Here is a 19,943-nt window from a genome sequence, read left to right on the forward strand (position 1 = left end):
TGATTCGTGAAATCTCGATTTTTCTCATATACTTTGCAGAAGGAGTTATCAATGACTTGGAGCCCAGTTTCTTTGTGGCCACACACACAAGCATAATCTGCATAGCTAAGCTCAATGATAGGAAGATGAAGTGATTTTGGGATTGGACTAATGGCCATGTCTGTTCTGTAGATGACCTTCATGCCCAGGGTTAATATGCTGAAGGGGAGGTAGCATACTTCAGTCAGGAAAATGGAGAAGTGATTTGATGAAATGGTATAGCTTTTTTTTGATCCAGTCTTCGCTAACATAACCACCATCATGATTCTGTTAGTGAGGATCATGGCTTGCATCTCATCATGGAGTAGACTGAGGATGGTGACAAATTGCTGAGGGCAACTGAATCCAAAGAGAATGCGCTATAAACATTCACAATTAACAGAATCAAAGGCTTTTGAAAGGTGAATTTAAAAACTTATGTTTGTACTACTCCTTGTATTATCCATATATTTACTGCACAGTCCATCTAGATGGCAGAAAATTACATTCCAAATCCAGATACAGCCTTTGACTATTAAGGAACAGTTAATTAAGAAGGATCATTGCAATCATATTCCTAAGCTAAGCAATTCCACAACCTATGGATTAGATCTAAGCTCAGCAGTCCTACCACATCAGCCATGAATGGTGATGGCCAACTAAACAACCCACTGGAGAAGGAAGGTTATCAAATATCCTCATCCTCAATGATGGGGGAGTCCAGCACATCACTGCAAAGGAGAAGGTTGAAGCATTTACAACAATCTTCAGGCAGAAGTGCCGTGTGATCCATATCAACCTTCTACAGACGTCCCCAGCATCACAGATACTAGTCTTCTGCCAACTTGAATCACTCCATTTGATATGAAGAAATGGTAGAAGCTCTGAATACTGGGTCTTGACAATATTCCAGGAATAATACTGAAGACCTGTGCTCCAGAACTTGGCATGCCCTTAGCCAAACTGTTCCAGTATAGCTACAAAAGCATCTAACTAACAATGTGGAAAATTGTATGACTTGTACTCAAAAAGCAAGACAAATCCAACCCAGCCAATTACAACCAGACCAGTCTACTCTCAATCATCAGGAAGGGGTGGAAGGTATCATCCTTGCAATAACTTGGTCACTAACATATTGTTTGGGTACAACCAAGGCCACTCAGCTCCAACCTCATTACAGTCTTGATTGAAGCATGGCCAAAAGAGCTAAACACTCGTGATGAGATGGCAATGACTGAGTATGGCATTTAGAAGCCCTCGAAAAACTGGAGTCAATATGTATCATAAGAAAACTAATCCATTGGTTGGAGTCATTGCTGGCACAAAGGGAAGTGGTTGTAATTGTTGGATATTCAGGATGTCACTGCAGGAGTTCCTTAAGGAAGTGTCCTTGGCCTAACTATCTTCAGCTGTATCATCAATTACAGTCCCTCCAACATAAGGTCAGAACTGGGGATATTCACTGGTGACTGCACAGTGTTCAGTACCATTTGCGATTCCTCAGATACAGAAGCATCCAAGTCCAAATGCAGCAAGGCCTAAACAATGTTCAGATTTAGAGAAAGTGAGGACTGCAGATGCTGGAGATCAGAATCGAAGAGTGTGGTGCAGGAAAAGCACAGCCAGTCAGGCAGCATCCAAGGAGCAGTAGAGTCGACGTTTTTTGCATAAGCTCCTGATGAAGAGCTTATGCTTGAAACATCAACTTTCCTGCTCCTCAGATGCTGCCTGACTGGCTGTGCTTTTCCAGCACCATACTCTTCAACAATGACCGGATTTGGGCTGACAATACCAAATAACATTCACTCTGCACAAGTGACAGGCAACGAATTCCCTGGCAAGAAAGAATCTAACTATTATCTCCTTGACATTCAATAGTATTACCACCACTGAATGTCTCTCTATCAACATCCTGGGGATCATCATTGACCAAAACCTCAATTGGAGCACTCATATAAATACTGTGACCAAAGAACAGGTCAGAGGCTAGGAATTCTGCAGTGTGTAATTCACTCCCCAAAGCATATCTACAATCTAAGAGGCACAAGACAGGAGAGTGATGGAATTCTCCCCACTTGCCTGGGTGGGTTCAGCTCCAACAACATTCAAGGAGCTTGACACCATCCAGCACAAAGCAGCCTGCATGATTGGCAGCACATTCACAAATATCCATACCCTCCACAATTTGTTGCAGAAATTCAGAAATTCTCCAAGGCTCCTTAGGCAGCTCAATGCAAACCCACAATCACCACCATCTGGAAAGACAACAACAGCAAACACATATCAACATTGTCACCTACCAGTTTCCCTTCAAACCACTCACTATCCTGACAGGGGAAGATAACACATCATACATCAAATTGCCATACATCAAAGAAGTTTCAGAAATGACAGCCAACTACAAAGACCCCTCAGAATCCGAGTAGGACACAAACCCACCAACACTCTCAAACAAAAACTAACAAACTTAAAAGACTCAGTACAACCCATGGACAAAAGCAACATCATCTACAAAATTCCATGCAAGGACTGCCACAAACACTATGTAGGACAAACAGGAAGAAAGTTAGCCACCAGGATACACGAACACCAGCTAGCCACAAAAAGACACAACCCTCTCTCTCTTGTAGCCCTACACACAGATGAAAAAAACCACTATTTCGACAGGGACACACATCTATTCTGGGACAGGCTAAGCAAAGACATGCCAGAGAATTCCTAGAGGCCTGGTACTCCAACCACAACGCCATAAACAAACACATAGATCTAGATACCATCTATCAACCCCTCAGAAAACGAACAGGAAATGACATCACCACAAGCCCCAGGAACCCCATCCGGAGAAAGATATAAATAGAAAGCAGGAGAAAACAGATTCGCTTCACTTGGAGGTCGCCACTGATGATGTTACCGAGCTAGGTAATGAAACGTCTGGATATCAAACCTACAGCTCAGCGAGCAAACCTACACCCTAAACTTCAACCTGAGCTACAAACCTTCACAAATCTTGCAAAAAAAAACACCGTTCCTTCGCTGTCGCTGGGTCAAAATCCTGGAGCTTCCTCTCTCACTGTATTGTGGGTCTAGCTGAACCAGTGGTTCAAGATGGCGCTCACCACCATCTTCACAAGGGCAATGAGGGATGGACAATCATATCAGCCCAGACAGTGATGCAAATCCTATGCATGAATTTTAAAAAAAGACAGCCTCTGTAGTTGCCATAATTGCACTTTCTTCTTTCTTAGTCACAATCAGAGCAACCCTGAGATGCTCTGGCTCGTAATCTTCTTCCCAGATGAGGGGTATGAGGTGAGGTGAGAACCAGGACATTGCTGACCATGGAAGAATCCTCCATACCCCCATTCCCCCAAGCCCCCCCATCCCCTGCATTACATCCACTCTAGCCATACTTTACTATAGTCCCCTTTGAGAAGCACGCTGCACCTTTCATAATTGTATCACTCCCATGTCAAAAGATTGCAGCCCCAATCCCAATAATTAACTTGCCAAGATCTAGTCCCACAGCAGTAGCCAAACACCCCCTCTCCCACCACTCCACATTTATTTTCTGTGGACTGGACTAACAGACTGACTGTGGCCCAGTCTCTTAACCAACATGATTGGACAGCTCCAGACAAGATGAGCCCAGACTCCTGACTGGTGCCTATATATCTGCATGACCGTGTTGGCCCTGCTCCCTAGATCTATTGCTATGGAGCCAACAGATTGACCATGACCCACTCTCTGAAACCCTTAATCAAAAATCCATATGTTGCCAGTTCCAGCTATGGGAGGCTGCCCTTCACTTACTGGTCAGAAACTCCCTGACTAACAGGTAACTCCAAGGACTTTGCTGAGGACGATCTCCCACAATGCATCACCTCACACTTGTCTGGAACAACAATGGATCTTCTCCGGTCTTCTGGAAACTCGCCTGTTGCTCACAATATTACAAGGATCTCTGTCAAGGCCCCAGCAATCTTCCTTGCCTCCGTCAGTATTCTGAGATAGATCCCATCAGGCCCCTGTGACTTGGCTATCTTAATTTTTTATCAAAACACCCACACTCCTAATACTTTATTTAAATTCTTTCCTGCAGAGTGGGACAGGGATGTTGTGAGTACACTGGTGAATAAGGGCTCGGAGCATAAGAATGAGAAGAATTAGAATTAGGTTTTATTGGTCATGTGTACAGGTACTCAAGTACAGGGTTACTGGAGTAGAGTAAAAAGCTTACAATGTCGCCACTCAATGGCGCCATCTTAGGTACAGTTACCTCAGTACAAAATCTTAGGTAAGAGTAGAAAAGTGAAGAAATAAATTAAAAGTCAACATTATGTTCTTGTCAGTATGAAGTAGTAAATAAGAAATAAAGTTAAAAGTACTGCATTACAGTCCTTCTTTCGCCATGTTGCCCATCCCTGTGCAAAATCTTCCTGCTGCAGCCTTTCAATGCTGGTTGCTAGTGTGCCCTGCAATGAAAGTCTGTGCTTTCAAAAAATCCTGCCAATGCATTGGAGAAGTGCCAGAATGGTCAAGATGGGTTAGCAGATGCTGGATGCCAATGCCCGTGGAGGAAGGTTGCAAGCCCTGGATGGCCGTTGATTGTACCCTGGGCTACAGTTTGGTTGCAGGCAACATGGAGGTCATTGGGAGCAAGCGGTGAGCCGAGTCCACCAAGGAATCCTTCTGGTGGTCCTCACCAAATTTTCCCACTATCTATCTCAGACAGGAGACTGAATATTAATGAGGAGAATTGCGGTGTTAACAAGGCAATTGACAACTTGCCACTGCCTAGTGAGAAGCTCACAGCACCTCGTGTGAAAAGCACAAAGATGAAGCAAGATAATCTCAACGTCGAGACGGGCTTTGTCAGATCTACAGCCAATTCTGCCATGCATCCCTCAGATCTTTATAAAGATCCAACTAGCAATCTTGGTTGACGCTCGTCAAAATGTTTTCTGCAAGTACTGACTAGCTCCCTGTCCTTGACAAGTTCCTTACTATGCTCAGCTCTCAGGAGGCTGGGCCTTCAAATACTTGGGTAGAACATATTGCATAGAAATAGGCCATTCAGCCCAACCAGTTCATGCTGGTTTCACCCAAGTCTTCTTGCTCATGAAACCTTCGTTCCTCCAACAATATCAGTACAACTTCCCATTCTTTACTCCTCATAAGCTGTTCTAGCGTTGCCTAAAATGTATTAACATTATGCAACTCAACCATCCTCTATGATAGCGAGTTCCAAATTTTCTTCCCATGTAAAAAAGTTTAATCTGAACTCCTATTTTATTTCATGGTGACTATCTTTAACTGCTGGCTTCTAACCCAGAAGGGAAAACATTTTGTCTCTGTCTACTCTACTCTTCAGAATTGTAAAAACGTACATAAGATCATCTCTCAGTCTTCACTTTTCAAGAGTAAAGAACTCAGACAGCTCATCCTCTCCTGGCTGGTATAAACTCACAGCTCTGTTAACATCTTCGTGAATCATTTTTGCACCTCTCCATTGAGAAGAATGAAATGAAATGAGAGAGCCCAGGCTATTGGGCAAGAATTGAGTAATCATCATTACAGTGTGAGTGTTTACCAGTAGAGCTATTGTCAAGAAGTAATTGACTGATATTGAACTCATTGTTGGGGCAAAATTTATTAAGTTTTCTGCAGCACTCTGGCAACATTGTTTTGCAGCATTTAGTCACAGAACCTGAGGTGTAGGTGAAGACCACTAACCCATCAGCTCAACCAGACACCAATGGAGATTAATAGATGACAAATTGGAGTCAAAGATTTTAATAAAGACTGACGTGAGAATATGGGGACATTATTCTGAGGTAAAAATATACTTCAGGGCTTCAATAACAAAGCAAATCTTAGAGATAGAGAACTTAGAGGTAGGTATCAGATGATATACTTTAGGAGGGCTTTGTCAGAGCGAGGTCATGCCTAACAAATTTGTTATAATTTTTTGAAAATGTGATCAAGTGTGTGGATGTGGGCAATTCAGTCAATGTACTTTATATAGATTTTAGCAAAGCACTTGACATGTTCCTACATGGAACACTGATTAAGAAGATGAAATCACATGGAGTTGAGAGAAACGTGGAGAGATGGATCAGAAACTGGCATGGTAATAGGACAAAAAGGGTAGTGGTTGGAGGCTGTTCGAGTGACTGGAAGCTGGTATACCACATGGATCAGTATTAGGACCCTTATTGCTTGTTTTATACATAAATGATAGATGTGGGTGAATATTAAGCAAATTTGCAGATGGCACCAAGATTGGTAGAGCAGTTCACTGAAAATGGTTATAGGTTACAGGAAGATACAGATGGGTGGGTCAGATGCGTAGACCAGTAATAGTTGGTATCTAACCCTGATAAGTGTAGAAACAAAATGAGGGAGTATTTAATTAGAGGAACAAAGGGATCTTGGGGTAATTATTCACAGATTCCTGAAGTCAGCAGAGCATGTGAATATAAAAGTTAAGAAGACATCTGGGACACTTGCTTTCATCAGTCATGGTATAGAGTATAAGGGCATTGGTTAGGTCATTGCTGGAGTACTATGTGCATTTCTGGTCACCTCAGTACAAAAAGGACTATAATAGCAGTAGAGTGGGCACAAATGGGGTTCACCATAGGATGGAGAAATTGAGCTCAAAGGAGAGACTAGACAGGCTTGGATTGTTTTCTTTCGAGCAGAGAAGACAAAGGGGGACATGGCTGTGGTGTATAAGGTTATGAGGGGTATGAATAGGGTGAATAGAAGGCAGCTGTTCCCCTTGGTTGAGGGGTCAATCATGGGAGGATAGAGTTTTAGAGTAAGGAGCAGGACATTCAGGGGAGATTTGGGAAAAAGCTTTTTCACTAGGAATGTGGAATGCACTTTCTGGGAAGGTAGTGGAGAACGGAAAGCTTACAACCTTTAAAAAATATTTGGATATGCACTTCAAATATCATAACATTCAAGGATATGGGATGAGTGCAGCAAATTAGGATTAGTGCAGCTTTAGTGGTAGTTATGTTGGTGTAGACTCAATGGTCTGTATAAGTCTATGAATGTATGGGTATAATAGAATCAGTTCTGAAATAGGTGCTCACTGTGCTGATGAGACAGAGATTGATGGTGTTGGCAAACAGTGGATGAGGAGGTAAAGTTGGATTGCCAGGAGTTTGAGTCAGTATGTACTGAGCTTCATGATTGACAGTTGAAGTGGAAGTAAAAAAAATTGTCAAGATTGAATAATGTCAGGGACAATCGCAGCAGGCAAAGTGATGTAGATCACACTAAATTTCATGAGTATCTATCATTTGAACATGCTGTGCTTCTCAGTTGAAAATACTGGTAAAGTTCTAATGTAAAGACAAAGTATAGAAGAAATGCATTAAACTTGTATATTTAATTCTCCCATAACAGTGGGTAATGGCAATGGTTTTGTTGTTGTCACTCCATTAGATTTATCTTTTCTTTCTTCACATATCACATTACCACTCACCTTTGCTTTGCACTATCATCCCTGTCAATTATTCAACTCCGCCTTCTACTTTACAACAGACCTTCTCTTTCAGTTTTTCCTCTCCTTCCTCTGTATTTGCATGAACCTTTGCATTTCTAACTATTGTTTCTCTCTCTTCAGTTTCTGCCCAAACTATTGAATATTTCCAACATCTTCTTTTTCATTTCATATTTGCAGTACAGGGTATCTGCAGTATTCACTTTTATAGATAATGTTCTCCTTTATTAGAATTTTAAATCAGATCCTACTCTCATCCATTTGTCTCTTTCAAAGAATTCATCTTAGATCTGCACCAATGTCAATCTGCATCTGTATCACAATCTGAAATGTTCCAAATATATTTTTCCATAATAGATGCATAAACTAGCCATTTAATTTTTTGACTTAATTGATTAAGGTAATTATTCAGAGGCTTACTGCTTGCATTAGAGTTGAATATGAGCAAGTTTTAAACTCAAATTATCAGCTATCTTCCCAGTACAAGAGTTCATGTTGAATGGTAAGTTTTCATTGGAAGTCCGTTTGGGTCACAATTATGATGGGAATAATTAACAGGTGGTTGCCCAAATGTTTAGGTGTTAAAACTATTGATGATGGAACAATTGTCTTAAGTTGAAATATTAATGTCAATGTGTGACATGAGGAACACTATGCACACAAACATAGCTAAAATAAATAATGCAATCCCTTTCTAAATATCAGAATGGGAGATCCAATATTATACATGATGACCAACTGTTGTCTTGGACAGTGTAGACAATTTACCAGAGTGACAAATTTGGTAAAACCTGTGTGTTCTGCCTCTAAGGAAGGAAAAAGACATTTAAATTCATTGTAACAACTGGCATAAAAAACTGGTTGATCAAAGACACATTCATTTCTATATAGATGTAAAATTAACCTGTGTTTACATCCATCAGATTTCACATTGGATGTTGGCTCAGCACATCATAATAAATTTGAAACAGAACATAAAGGTTGCTGTCATATCTCACTGCTCACAATTTATTCTGAGATTTGTGTATCTGTTTTTTTTCCCTGAGAAGTATTTCAAAGCACTAGGACAGCCTAGAATTTAGCCATTAACTTGATGGGTTGTTGTTTCCAATGTTCAATCTCTAAATGAAGTGAACTGTACCACTTTGGAAAAAAAAACTATTTTGTTCTCTTTTCAATTTTCAGCTGATTTTCTTCCCTGTTTCATTCTTAAATGTAATGATTCCTGTGAGGATACAGTTCCATGGAAATGGGCAGACTCTTCCAGTCTTTTGTACATGTGGTAATGCAGAATTAGATAGTAAATTTCGCTGGACTATTTGATCAGAAGAACACCATCACCAAGTCCAATCTTACTGTCACCCAACACCCACACATTCTCCAGCGTGGATGAATGGACAGTTATGAGGAGCAGTTGATGGTTGTCCTCCCCTCATCCAGAGCCATTTAAAAAGCATCCACATGTGTATGCACGGAGCCATAATCTATAAAGGATCATAAGAATCTTTCTAACTGTTTATATGCACATTGACAGCAACCATTCCACAAGCACGGGCTAAGGTGAAGAGGCAGGCCTCCCCGAGATACCACAGTCTAGATAGGTATTAAATCTGTGCAGCTGGCTATATTCTGCACCACATTCTAGTCATTCATCAACTGAGCTAACTGACTCTGTACGAAAAATGAAATGTACTATATAAATTAACTGAATATCAGGTTATTAGCTTGCTCGCTGATGGTGTAGATTTGTTCTCAGATGTTTCATCACCATGCTAGGTAACATCATCAATGAGCCTCCGATGAATAGCAAGCGGGATAGAACATCAGCGCTTTACCGAAGGCTCACTGATGATGTTGCCTGGCATGGTGATGAAATATCTGAGAACAAATCTAGCAGCTCAGGAGAAAATTTACAACCTGATCCACAACCTGAGCTACAAATCTTCTCCAAACTCACATTAACTATATATAGATAGATAGAGATGACAGGGCAAGTGGTGTGTCAAGCTGCATGTGGGAGATCTCAAGCAACCACATCCTCACTACTCAAGAACTTTCAGCTCATAGTTGTTGAACTGGTCAAAGGGTCTATTTCCGTGCTGTACATCTCTATGATTCTATGACTCTATGGTGTCTGACATATAGACTTTGTGGTGCAACAGGAAGAGAAGGGTATCTAGCCATTTTAAATCAAAAACCAGTTATCTCCATTAGGTGCTAGTTTCGAACTGGACAGTGGTCAAGTACAGGATGGTGTGACTGTATGTCAAACAGAGAGTGGCTTCCAAGATACAGTGATGGTGGACCTACAGGCTTTGAACTTGTTCAAAAGGTATGAGGTCGCGATGTATGTCAACAAAGACTGCAAGGTGGATGAGCGAATTGATAATATCATCTGTGATACGGAGACATTTCCAGAAGGTTCTTGTGGTCGGGGGTTGGGGGGGTGAGGAGGCGGGTGCAGTATAGTAGGCCACATATAAAAATTGTTCCCTCCCGCCAGGAATTTGAGACCTGATGGCTTATGGCTTTACAGGTGCCAGGATTAAGAGTACCTCCTTGTATCTGAAGAATGACCTGGAGTGAAAGAGTGAGGATGCTGTTGTAATGAAAGTCATTTGGCTCAGTGACCTAAGTGCATCAATTCAAGTAAAGTATGTGACTGCAGTAAAGTACCTAGGAGAACCACAGTGGTGTTATTGGGTGGGTTGTTAATACTACAGTGTTTACAACAGACTAGAGATCCATAGTTTAGCTTTTACGTTAGAACAAGAAGTCCAAAAGCTGTTCAGAAGAATCATATATTCAGTTCTGAAGAGTAAGAAGCATAAGAATTCAGCTTTTAGTTTGATTGGTTGGTGTAGCCAAAGTTGTATAATTTGTGGAGCTTCCAAGCCAGGTGAGGTTAGATAGAAACTGTTAAGTTACCAGTACTGAAACATTTAGACCATCAGAAGTTTGAAAGACTCATACATGTGAACTCAGAAAGGTACTGAAAAATTATTTATGTAGTCCAAGGAAAAGGAATTGGAAGATTTAGTTAATCAAAAACATTGAGCTAGATGTGAAATTTCTCTGGAACTGACTGTCCATAAAATGACATGTTGGGGAACGGTTTGAAACTTTGTTTTGCTATTTGTGTTAAGATCTTTCTACTGTTTTATTCATTTAATGTAATAAATGTATGGTCTGTGATAGGATCTAGGTCACGACAGGTTAAGTTAGACAATATCCCAAGGTGCAAAAGCCAAAGAGAGTGAATGGCTAGATAATAGCCTTTTGACTGCAATAAGAGGGATAAAAAGAGAAATGAGACCAGACCAAACCTTCAAATAAAATATAGAGCAAGTCAATGGAAGAGGTTAGTACTGAAAACTGTTGAACTCAGTGTCTAGAAAGCTGTAGTGTGCCGAGTCAAAAGGCAAGTGCTGTTCCTTGAGCTTGCTTTGAGCTTCATTTGTGCAATATAGCAGACTGTGGACAGCAAGGTTAAAGGGAGACTATGATGGGAATTTAAAACAACAGGGGTGAGGAAGCTCAGGCTTGTGCTCGACAGAATGGAGACATTTCACAATGCGGTCATCCAGTGTGCATTTGGACTCTCCACTGTAGAACAGAAGACACCCTGAACAGGAAGTTCACAAGACTGAAGAGGTACAAGTAAATCACTGTTACATTTGGAAGGAGCTTTTGAGTCCTGGATGGTGAAAAGGGAGCAGGTAAAAAGACAAATGTTGCGCCTCCTGCATTTGTACAAAAATATGCCATTGGGAAGGGAGGATGTGGCTAAGGAACATACAAATGTTGAAATAAATAGCTTCTTGGAATATAAGAAAACAGAGGGATATAGAAATCATACAGTAAAGTAGAGTTGATGATGATGATCAGCCATCATCTTACCAAAAGGCAACACAGGGTTGAGGGGCAATGGGCTTATTCCTGATTCTATTTGTTATGTTCTTACAACTGCAGCATTCTCATCACCACTCCAGTTATAGTTAGCTAATTCAGCACAGACCATAGATCTAACCTGCGATTGTGAAGATCTGAATGGGACCACAACATTTAACTACTAAATCGTTCAGACAGTTTATTTGTTTAGCCAAAAAGAAAATCAGTCCGAAATTCCTTCCCAGAACATCTCTGCTTCTCTATCTACCTCTCTTGCTCTGAGACCTTCCTTTAAACCTACCTTTTTGCTAAACTTTTAGTTACTTTTCCTCATCTTTTTGTGGGTTACTGCCAAATGTTGTTTGATAACCATCCTGTAAACCACATAATAGAGGCCATATAAATGCAAGTTGGTGTTGACAAAATGGTCATAATTATCTTTCTGGTGTGTGCCTTATATTGTGATTATTGTGTTTTCCAGATGAATCTACATTCCTGTGCATTTTAATTTTTCAGTTATGTTTCAATACAGTCTCCAGTTACAAACAAAGCAATTACAACTTTGTTGAGATCAAACCAAAAATGCAGGGACACTATTTACCCATGTGATGCCTCTATTGGGTGCAGGAATTCAGTGCAATGGTGAGACATATGAGAAACAAAGTCCTTCGATCTGAACATTGCCCTTCAAAAGCCAAATGATTTCAAACAGGAAAGAGGGAAACATATTTGTCCCTGATATCTGCAAACAAATCATGAATGCTGACTTCCCTTTGAAGACTACTCTGAACTTTCAGTTACATGGTACTCAAAATGCTGAAAGTCCCACATTACAGAACAAAGGGCAGAGAAACAGGCTGCAATGTTACATCTTATACTGAGCTCTGAAATTCATTATAGGTACTAAAGTCCTCATCAAAATCCAGAAAAAAATGTTTTACAATGGAAATGCACTGCAGGTGAGTCAGCATCTAAAACATGACTGGGTCCGATTTAACACATCAATCTTTCTCTCTCTTTCAGATTAGGTTTTTTCTTGCCCCATTCTGCAGCAATCATGCACAAAAAAACGTTGGACCTCATATTCCTTTACTTGCAAAAAATTAAATGCAAGTAAAAAATGGCAGAATGCCATGAGATAGGGCCAACAGATGATTGCTTGGTATTTAGCATTACTTTGAAGTTTTTACCTCTCCAGAAAAGAGCTATTAAAAACAAAAAGAAAACAAAATGCCAACTTAACCTGCTAAAGGATTGGTTAGAGGCAATTAATGATGAACTCACTCAGTTTTCTGCTGATGTTGATTCACAACAAAAGAATAAATATTTTAGTTCAGAATCGACCTGGAGCTACTGAGCTAAATAAATGTGTATCTCACAGAATAAGAGCAGAACAGCTTTCTGTTCAAAAACACATTGGTAAGAATAATATAACAGAGCAGAATGTTGAGGAGAGGATCTAAGAGAAGACGTGTAGCAAATACAGGAAGCAAGAGACTTGTAACAACAAATACCCCCAGATGATATGACAAATAAGATTCATGTTACACAAGTATCAGCCATAGACATTCTCAATAAAAGAGAGACTAACCGACTCCCTTAATGTTGACTGAGACTTCCATTTCTGAATCTTCAACCATAAACCTTCCAGAGATTATCAGTAACCACAAACTTAATTGAACCAATCATACAAATACTGCACCGACTTCTAAAGAGAGTAACTCACCCCTGATTCCCCAAAGAACGCCCAGTATCTACTGCTTTCGTTTAAAGAATGTGATGGAATGCTCATACTTGCTTGGATGCATTTGCCTCCAACAACAATACTGAGGGAAAGGATTTATATGTAATTGGAAAAGCACGGTCTAATTATGGATAATCAATATGGCTTTGTGCATGGGACATCATTCTCACTAACTTTATTGAGTTGGTGAAGAGGTGACAAAGATGATTGATGAAGACAGAGCAGAAGACATTGTCTATATTGACTTCAGCAAGGTGTTTGACAAAGTTCCGCTTGGTAGGCTGGTTAGCAATGTTAAATCACATGGAATCCAGGGGAGTTAACCAATTGAATACAAAATTGGGCTGAAGGAAAAAATCAGAGGGTGATTGTAGAGGTTTGGTTTTTGGACTGGAGGCCTGTGACCAGCAGTGTGCTGCACAGATCAGTGTTAGGTCCACTGCCTTTCGTCATTTATATAAATAATTTGGATGTAGACATAGGAGGTATGGTTAGTAAGTTTGCAAATAATACAGAAACTGGCAGGGTAGTGGACAGTGAAGAGACTGTTTCTCAGCGAACAATGGGATTTTGATCAGATGGGCCAAAGGACTGAGGAGTGGGAGATGGAGCTTAATTTAGATAAATGTGAGGTGTTGCATCTTGGGGAGGCAAACCAGAGCAAGAATTAGACACTTAATGGTAGGGCCTTGGGGAGTGTTGCCAAACAAAGAGACCTAGGAATGCAGGTGCATAGTTCCTTGAAAGTGAAGTCACAGGTTGACAAGGTAGCAACGAAGGCATTTGGCACAGTTGTCTTCATTGGTCAGAGCACTGAAGATAGGAGTTGGAACATTATGGTGCAAACATTGGTGAGGCCATGTTTAGAATGCTGCAATGAATTCTGGTCTTCCTGCTACAGAAAAGATGTTGTGAAACTTAAAATGGTTCAGAAAGATTTACAAGGATGTTGTCAATAATGGAGGATTTCAGCTCGGGAGAGCTGAATAGACAGAGGTTTTTTTTTCTCTGGACCATCAGGGGCTGAGGGGTGAGGTTTCTAAAATCATGAGGGGCATGGATAGGGTGAATTGCCAGGGTCTTTTTCCCAGGGTAGAGGAATCAAAAACCAGGAGGCATATTTTAAGGTAGAGGGGATAGATTTAAAAGGGACCCTGAGGGGCAACTTTTCATGCAGAGGGTGTATGGAACAAGCTGCCAGAAGAGATGTTGAAGTTGGATACAAATACAACATTTAAAAGGCATCTGTATAGGTACATGGAAAGGAAGGGCTTATAGAGATATGGGTCAAATACTGGCAAATGGGACTTAATCTGTTTAGGAAATCTGGTCGTTCTGGACAAGTTGGACTGAAGGGTTTGCTTTCATGCTGTATAATGAGTCGATAATACACAAAAAGATAAATATTGTCCAGGACAGAGCAGCCTGCTTGACTGGCACCCCATTCATCATCGAAAACATTCAGACTGTTCACCACCAGCATGCAATGACATCAATGTTAAGCACATACAAGATACACTACAATGACTCGAAAAACTTTCTTCAACAGCATATTTCAAACCCTGACCTCTACCATCCAGAATGATAAGATAGCAGATGCATGGGAACCTGTAAGCTCCACTTCAAGCCACAAACCATCCTGACTTGTAATGGTATTAGTTTCTCAAAATTTATTAGAGATATTCAAAAAATGATGATTTGGAGATGCCAATGTTGGACTGGGGTGTACAAAGTTAAAAATCACACAACACCAGGTTATAGTCCAACAGGTTTAATTGGAAGAACTAGCTTTCGGAGCACTGTGATTCATCAGGTGATTGTGGAGTACACGATTGTAAGACACAGGTATTACAATCATGTACTCCACAACCACCTGATGAAGGAGCAGTGCTCTGAAAGCTAGTGCTTCCAATTAAACCTGTTGGACTATAACATGGTATTTTGTGATTTTTAACTTTCAACAAATGATGGCCTTGCAGTTAGGTTCACAGTCCATGGCCACATTTGAAAAATGCTCCTCTGATCTGGCTGAGAAGTGAAAAATCCATCATTAGCATTGAGGTTGTGTCTGAGGTTTCTCACTAGATTCACCAAAACTTGCAGGAGCAGTTAACACTATGACATGACACCAAAGTCATCACTGATGTCAACTATTATGTCATGTGCATCTCACCAGTCAGCAATTTTTGCCTTGAAACTGGCATGTTTGGACATATACTATTTTCATACGAAACATTGGAAAAAGGAACTTCAAAGTCTAAACAGTAAACTCATTAATTGCATATTCCAATCAGGGGACACTGTTCAAAGGCAGCACAAATTGAGGTGCAGTGTTGTTATCTGACCTCTGATTCTTCAAATACAGTTGCAAAGATTGTAGGAATGGAATTTGCATAATCCTAGTGCTTTTTTCCTAATGATTATTCCACTGGATGTGACAATTAATGCAAATCTGATTTATCATATTCAATATTATTCAAATAAGTTCCAAAACTAAAATAATTACTTTATAAGAAGTTTTCATTATTCTATGCTCGATTGTCTGAGAGTGTAGCAATCTCACTCAAGTGAAAAAAGAGAAATTCTTTCATGTAGCATTTCTATCTCAGTTTCCTGGGTAGGGTAGGATGGGTTAGGGGAAGGGATTGGTAAACAGAACAACAAGTCACTACCCTCAACACCCATAATGCTGCCTACCCTGCAGAACCAAGGTATGTCGGCATAGTATTGCTAGAAGTCAATTTCTCTTCTATAGTGTTCAAATCTCACTCTGGGATCTGAGTACCTGCTTTAGACAGACACTTCAATGTAATATCAAAAGAGCGCTGCATTATTAGAGGAACTGTTTTCAAATGGCATTGTAAAAATATAGCACTCTCTGCTTTGCAGTCTTGATAGCTCCATTATATAATAAAGAGGGAATGAGAGAGTATGGTTATGAGGAGCATTTTGAGATAGTGGGATCAGTGGAAACCAAAGGAGGTGTGAAAGTTTTTTTTTATATTCAAAAGGATTGAGTGAGCAGTTGAAGGATATTTTCTCTGGTTAGAAAATTGCACTCAAGGAATCATCAATTAAAAGAACAAGGGAAGAGGTTAAGAGAAATAAGTTTACAGTGTAAATTGTTGGAATGCTGTGCAAAAAATGTGGATACTATTTGAAGTAGAGCAAGCTGCAGAGACAGAGCAGGGCACTGAAACTCCATGGGTTGATATAGCAAGAAGCTAGTAGAGACATGTTGGGCCTAATGGTCTTCTCCTGTACTATAAATATCTATGGTTTTATATGTGCAATACTAGGAGCTTTCCTCTGTATTTGGCTGTACTTTACCTGACCTGACAGGATTTGTATAGTTCATAGATTGAAATGGAAAAGTGTTGTATTCATCAACACTAATATTGCTTATCTGACAGTGCCAAAATTCACAAATCTATATAATATGCTTTTATCTCAATCCTTTGTTCTTCGTTGCGACTGTAATTTGGATAGCTCTTTTTTATTACAAAAAACAGCTTCTTAGCTGCTTTTTTCATTTCATTTAAATCTTATGATAAACAACTAACTTGCAATAAATACACATTCCAACAGTCAAGTCATATTTCACTTTGATGTACAGTACCTAAAACAATATGAATTAAACCACCTTAATAAAAGACCTCGTCGCTTTTAAGCCTTTTTTTCACTGAAAGATTAATTAGACTAGAAATGCCATTGCACTGACTACTCCTAAGAGATTGTAAGGTAGGGAAAAAGCAAGACCATCTATGCTATCTCTTCCTACTCACTGCTTGGTCTAGCAGATGATTAAATGTTTGTTTGCATGTCTCCCTGGAATCAAGGAATGTTGCCATGCAGAAACAGGCCATTTGGTCCATTAAATCAGTGCTGTTTCTTTACTCTCCAGAGCCAGCTAGTTAGCCTGCTTCTCCTCTCCCACTTGCTTCTGATATCCTGTCATATATTTACAGAATTAATGGTTGTGGGAAAGCAACCGTGCAACAGCTAGACCCAGCTCTGATGGACTAATGCTATTGTCTACATCTTTGTTACTGAGAAGGAAACAGATTGGGGCAAAAATCAAAATTACTGAAGTACACCAGCTTCTGACAATGCCTTGCTAAATTCATGCTGCACATTCAAACTGCAGTTCTTCAAAGAATTCAATTACGATAAATGCAAAGTTTTGTTTTAAACAAGTGGGTTAAATACTATTTTTAAAATAGACATTTTTTATTCCTGTGTAGAAACACAGGAGGGAAAATTAACTCTGAAGACTAAATCAAAAATGTATTATTCAGAAGTTCATACACTCTCCTTTATCAGCAGAGGGATTTCCTAAAGCCAAAAATAATGAGGAGTGACTACAGTATCTTAATTAACATTGACCTTAATACGTCTGAATCTATATGCACGCTAAAAGTCTGCTGGGACCCACACAGATAGAACATTGGGTTAACCCTTAGGAACTCATTGTAAATTCAGACAAAGTATAACATAAATGTATGCTATTCCTGATAGATCATGTAGCCAAGTTAAATAAAAATTAGGTATCAGGTAGATTCTAGTATTGTTAAGGAAATTCGATAGTTTCTCGTGGGGTTTTTTTCTGTTTAAAATTGCAGAACTTTTTTTATGTTTCAAAGTAACTTTGCCAAATTAGCCCTTCAAATTAAATAATGCCAAAACATTTCTAAATATCTTCTGAAAATATTAATTCGTGCTAACAAACATATTTATCAGACTAAAGATATGAAATGCACTTGTTTGCATTTGCAGCATAATTCTGCATCTTTCTGATGCCCTGCTTTACCAGTCGATTAAAATGAAGCCGAATAGCTGTTTTTTTTAAAAAAAAATACCATTTAACATGCTGCAGATGCAACTCACGTTGCCAACTGTCCTTTTCTGAGCATTTGGCAACGTTGCTGTGCATCAAAAGTTGATTGTCATTGGCATCCATGAGTCAGCCTGCTCCGTTGCATTTCCCACAAGCTGGAAACCAGAGAGAAGTGGAGGGGGGGGGGGGGAGGCGTTGGGTTCAATAGCTCCAAGCTGCTGTTCGTGCTCCCCAACAGCCTCCTCCCACAAAGTTTCCTGTGGCCCCTCACAGATGAAACATACATGTGTATGTGTGTGTGGATTGCCATTGTGTTGCCAGCAGACTATGACTCTGCTAATTGCGAGAGGGGTGTTGAACGCTCTGCCCACGCTGGTTACAATGAGTGAATTAGCAAGTGAAAGCTGTGGAGATGTTCCCTACCCTCTAGCTCCTCTTCAGAAATGTTAGCCAACTGCTCGATATCGCTGCCATCGGACAGTGAGCCGCTCAGGTAATTGCCTTTGTACAGGAGGCCGGTGTGCACAGGGTGGAACGGCATCTTCTCCCTGGGGTGAGACAGAGAGAGAGAGACAGACAAACAGCTAGAGGGACAGAAAGGTCGCACGCGGGAGTTACAGCCTCACGGTCTTGGACTTTACAGGTTGAACTCCTCACCTCAATCCCGGCGCCACATTCCACTGTCCTTGGCTCTGACTCACCGCTGGAGGAGGGGGGGGGGGGTGTGGGTGGAAAGCGCTGGGAGGGACGGGGGCTCTTTCACATCCCACAGCCAGCAAGGGATGCAGCTGCAGGGGGTTAATGCGAATTATTGGAAGGGGGGGGGAGAGAGACAGATCCCACTTGTTACGGGCGATCACTTTTTGTCCGCGGAAGAAGCCAAACTGCTCCCTTTGAGAAACCCGAGAGAGGGGGGGGCGGAGAGAGAGACGGTTTACCCTCCGAGGAGAGGGAGTCACTAGGAGGACCATTTCTCCGGGAGGCGATCAGAGCACAAGGAGCTGTCCCCCCTCTCACTCACTACGCTTCAGAATGAAGGTCAAAGCCTGCAGCGAGCCCATTACCCAGCACCTTCCCTTCAGCCTGTCCAGTACCTGGTTTGCTGGTGCCTTGGTTGTCCCACACTCCGCACTCAGGCTGCCCCGGCTGGAGAGGGGGCGAGGGGCTGAGGGGGCGGCGGTGTTGTTGCTGATGCTAGGGCTAGTGCCCGGGGCTGGCAGATCACAGACAGCTGGCCAGCCTGGCGAGGCTTCACTTCACCATTTCCAACCCAGAGCCGGGGACGCACTTCCATCCGCTTTTCAAGTGCCCGGTTTCTCAAAGCCACGATGCCCTGGCTTTTTCTGCAGGTGCCATTCCTAAAGTTACTGCTGCTGTAGCTGCTGCTGCTGGAGGAGCGTCGCTGCCAAACATTGGGGCAGCATCAGCTCTCTCGCTCTCTCTTTCTGTCAGTCTGCCAGTGGCCAGGCTTTGCGCTGCACCTTCCCGCCTCACCAATGTTCAGTCTTTTAAAGGGGCGACTTTTGGTTTGTCTCAGCAGGATGTGCACATCTTCCACAATTTCAAGAGGTGCCACATCCCTCAGGGCAGCTTCACTGGAGATCTCCCCCACCCCAATCCTCTAACTCTGTGTAAATTCCAACGCCTGCCAGATATGCGATGTGCTGTGCATACCTGCTCACTGACAGTGTCCCCTTAATGTAACAGAAAGACGCTGGTAAATCTGTTGATGAAACACAGATTCTGTCAAACCAAATTACAGTTCAGCACACTTCTAAAAATAAACATAATTAATATTGACGGCACGTTATTTTACAGAGAAAAAAAGACTCATTGATAATGTCCTCCAGTGATAAGTATCAAGATCCCTCTCATCATTTCCATTCTCCTAACAATCTTGTTCCATCTCAGGCGTTACACAGCAACAAGGAACCAAA

General features: G+C 41.1%; 1 protein-coding gene across 1 annotated transcript in view; it reads right to left on the reverse strand.

Moving 5' to 3' along the window:
- LOC122564218 (calcium-binding protein 8-like) overlaps positions 1–19,673 on the reverse strand; it is a 147,137-nt gene extending 127,464 nt beyond the window's left edge. Inside the window, exons 1-2 of the mRNA XM_043718914.1 lie at positions 19,101–19,673; positions 18,430–18,554 (exon numbers count right to left, since the gene is read on the reverse strand). Coding sequence (XP_043574849.1) covers positions 18,430–18,547 — 118 coding nt within the window. The 5' untranslated portion in view covers positions 18,548–18,554; positions 19,101–19,673. The remainder of the gene's footprint in view (positions 1–18,429; positions 18,555–19,100) is intronic.
- Between the last annotated feature and the right edge of the window lie 270 nt (positions 19,674–19,943).

Source organism: Chiloscyllium plagiosum, chromosome 28 (genome assembly GCF_004010195.1).
Source record: "Chiloscyllium plagiosum isolate BGI_BamShark_2017 chromosome 28, ASM401019v2, whole genome shotgun sequence".
Lineage (NCBI taxonomy): Eukaryota > Metazoa > Chordata > Chondrichthyes > Orectolobiformes > Hemiscylliidae > Chiloscyllium > Chiloscyllium plagiosum.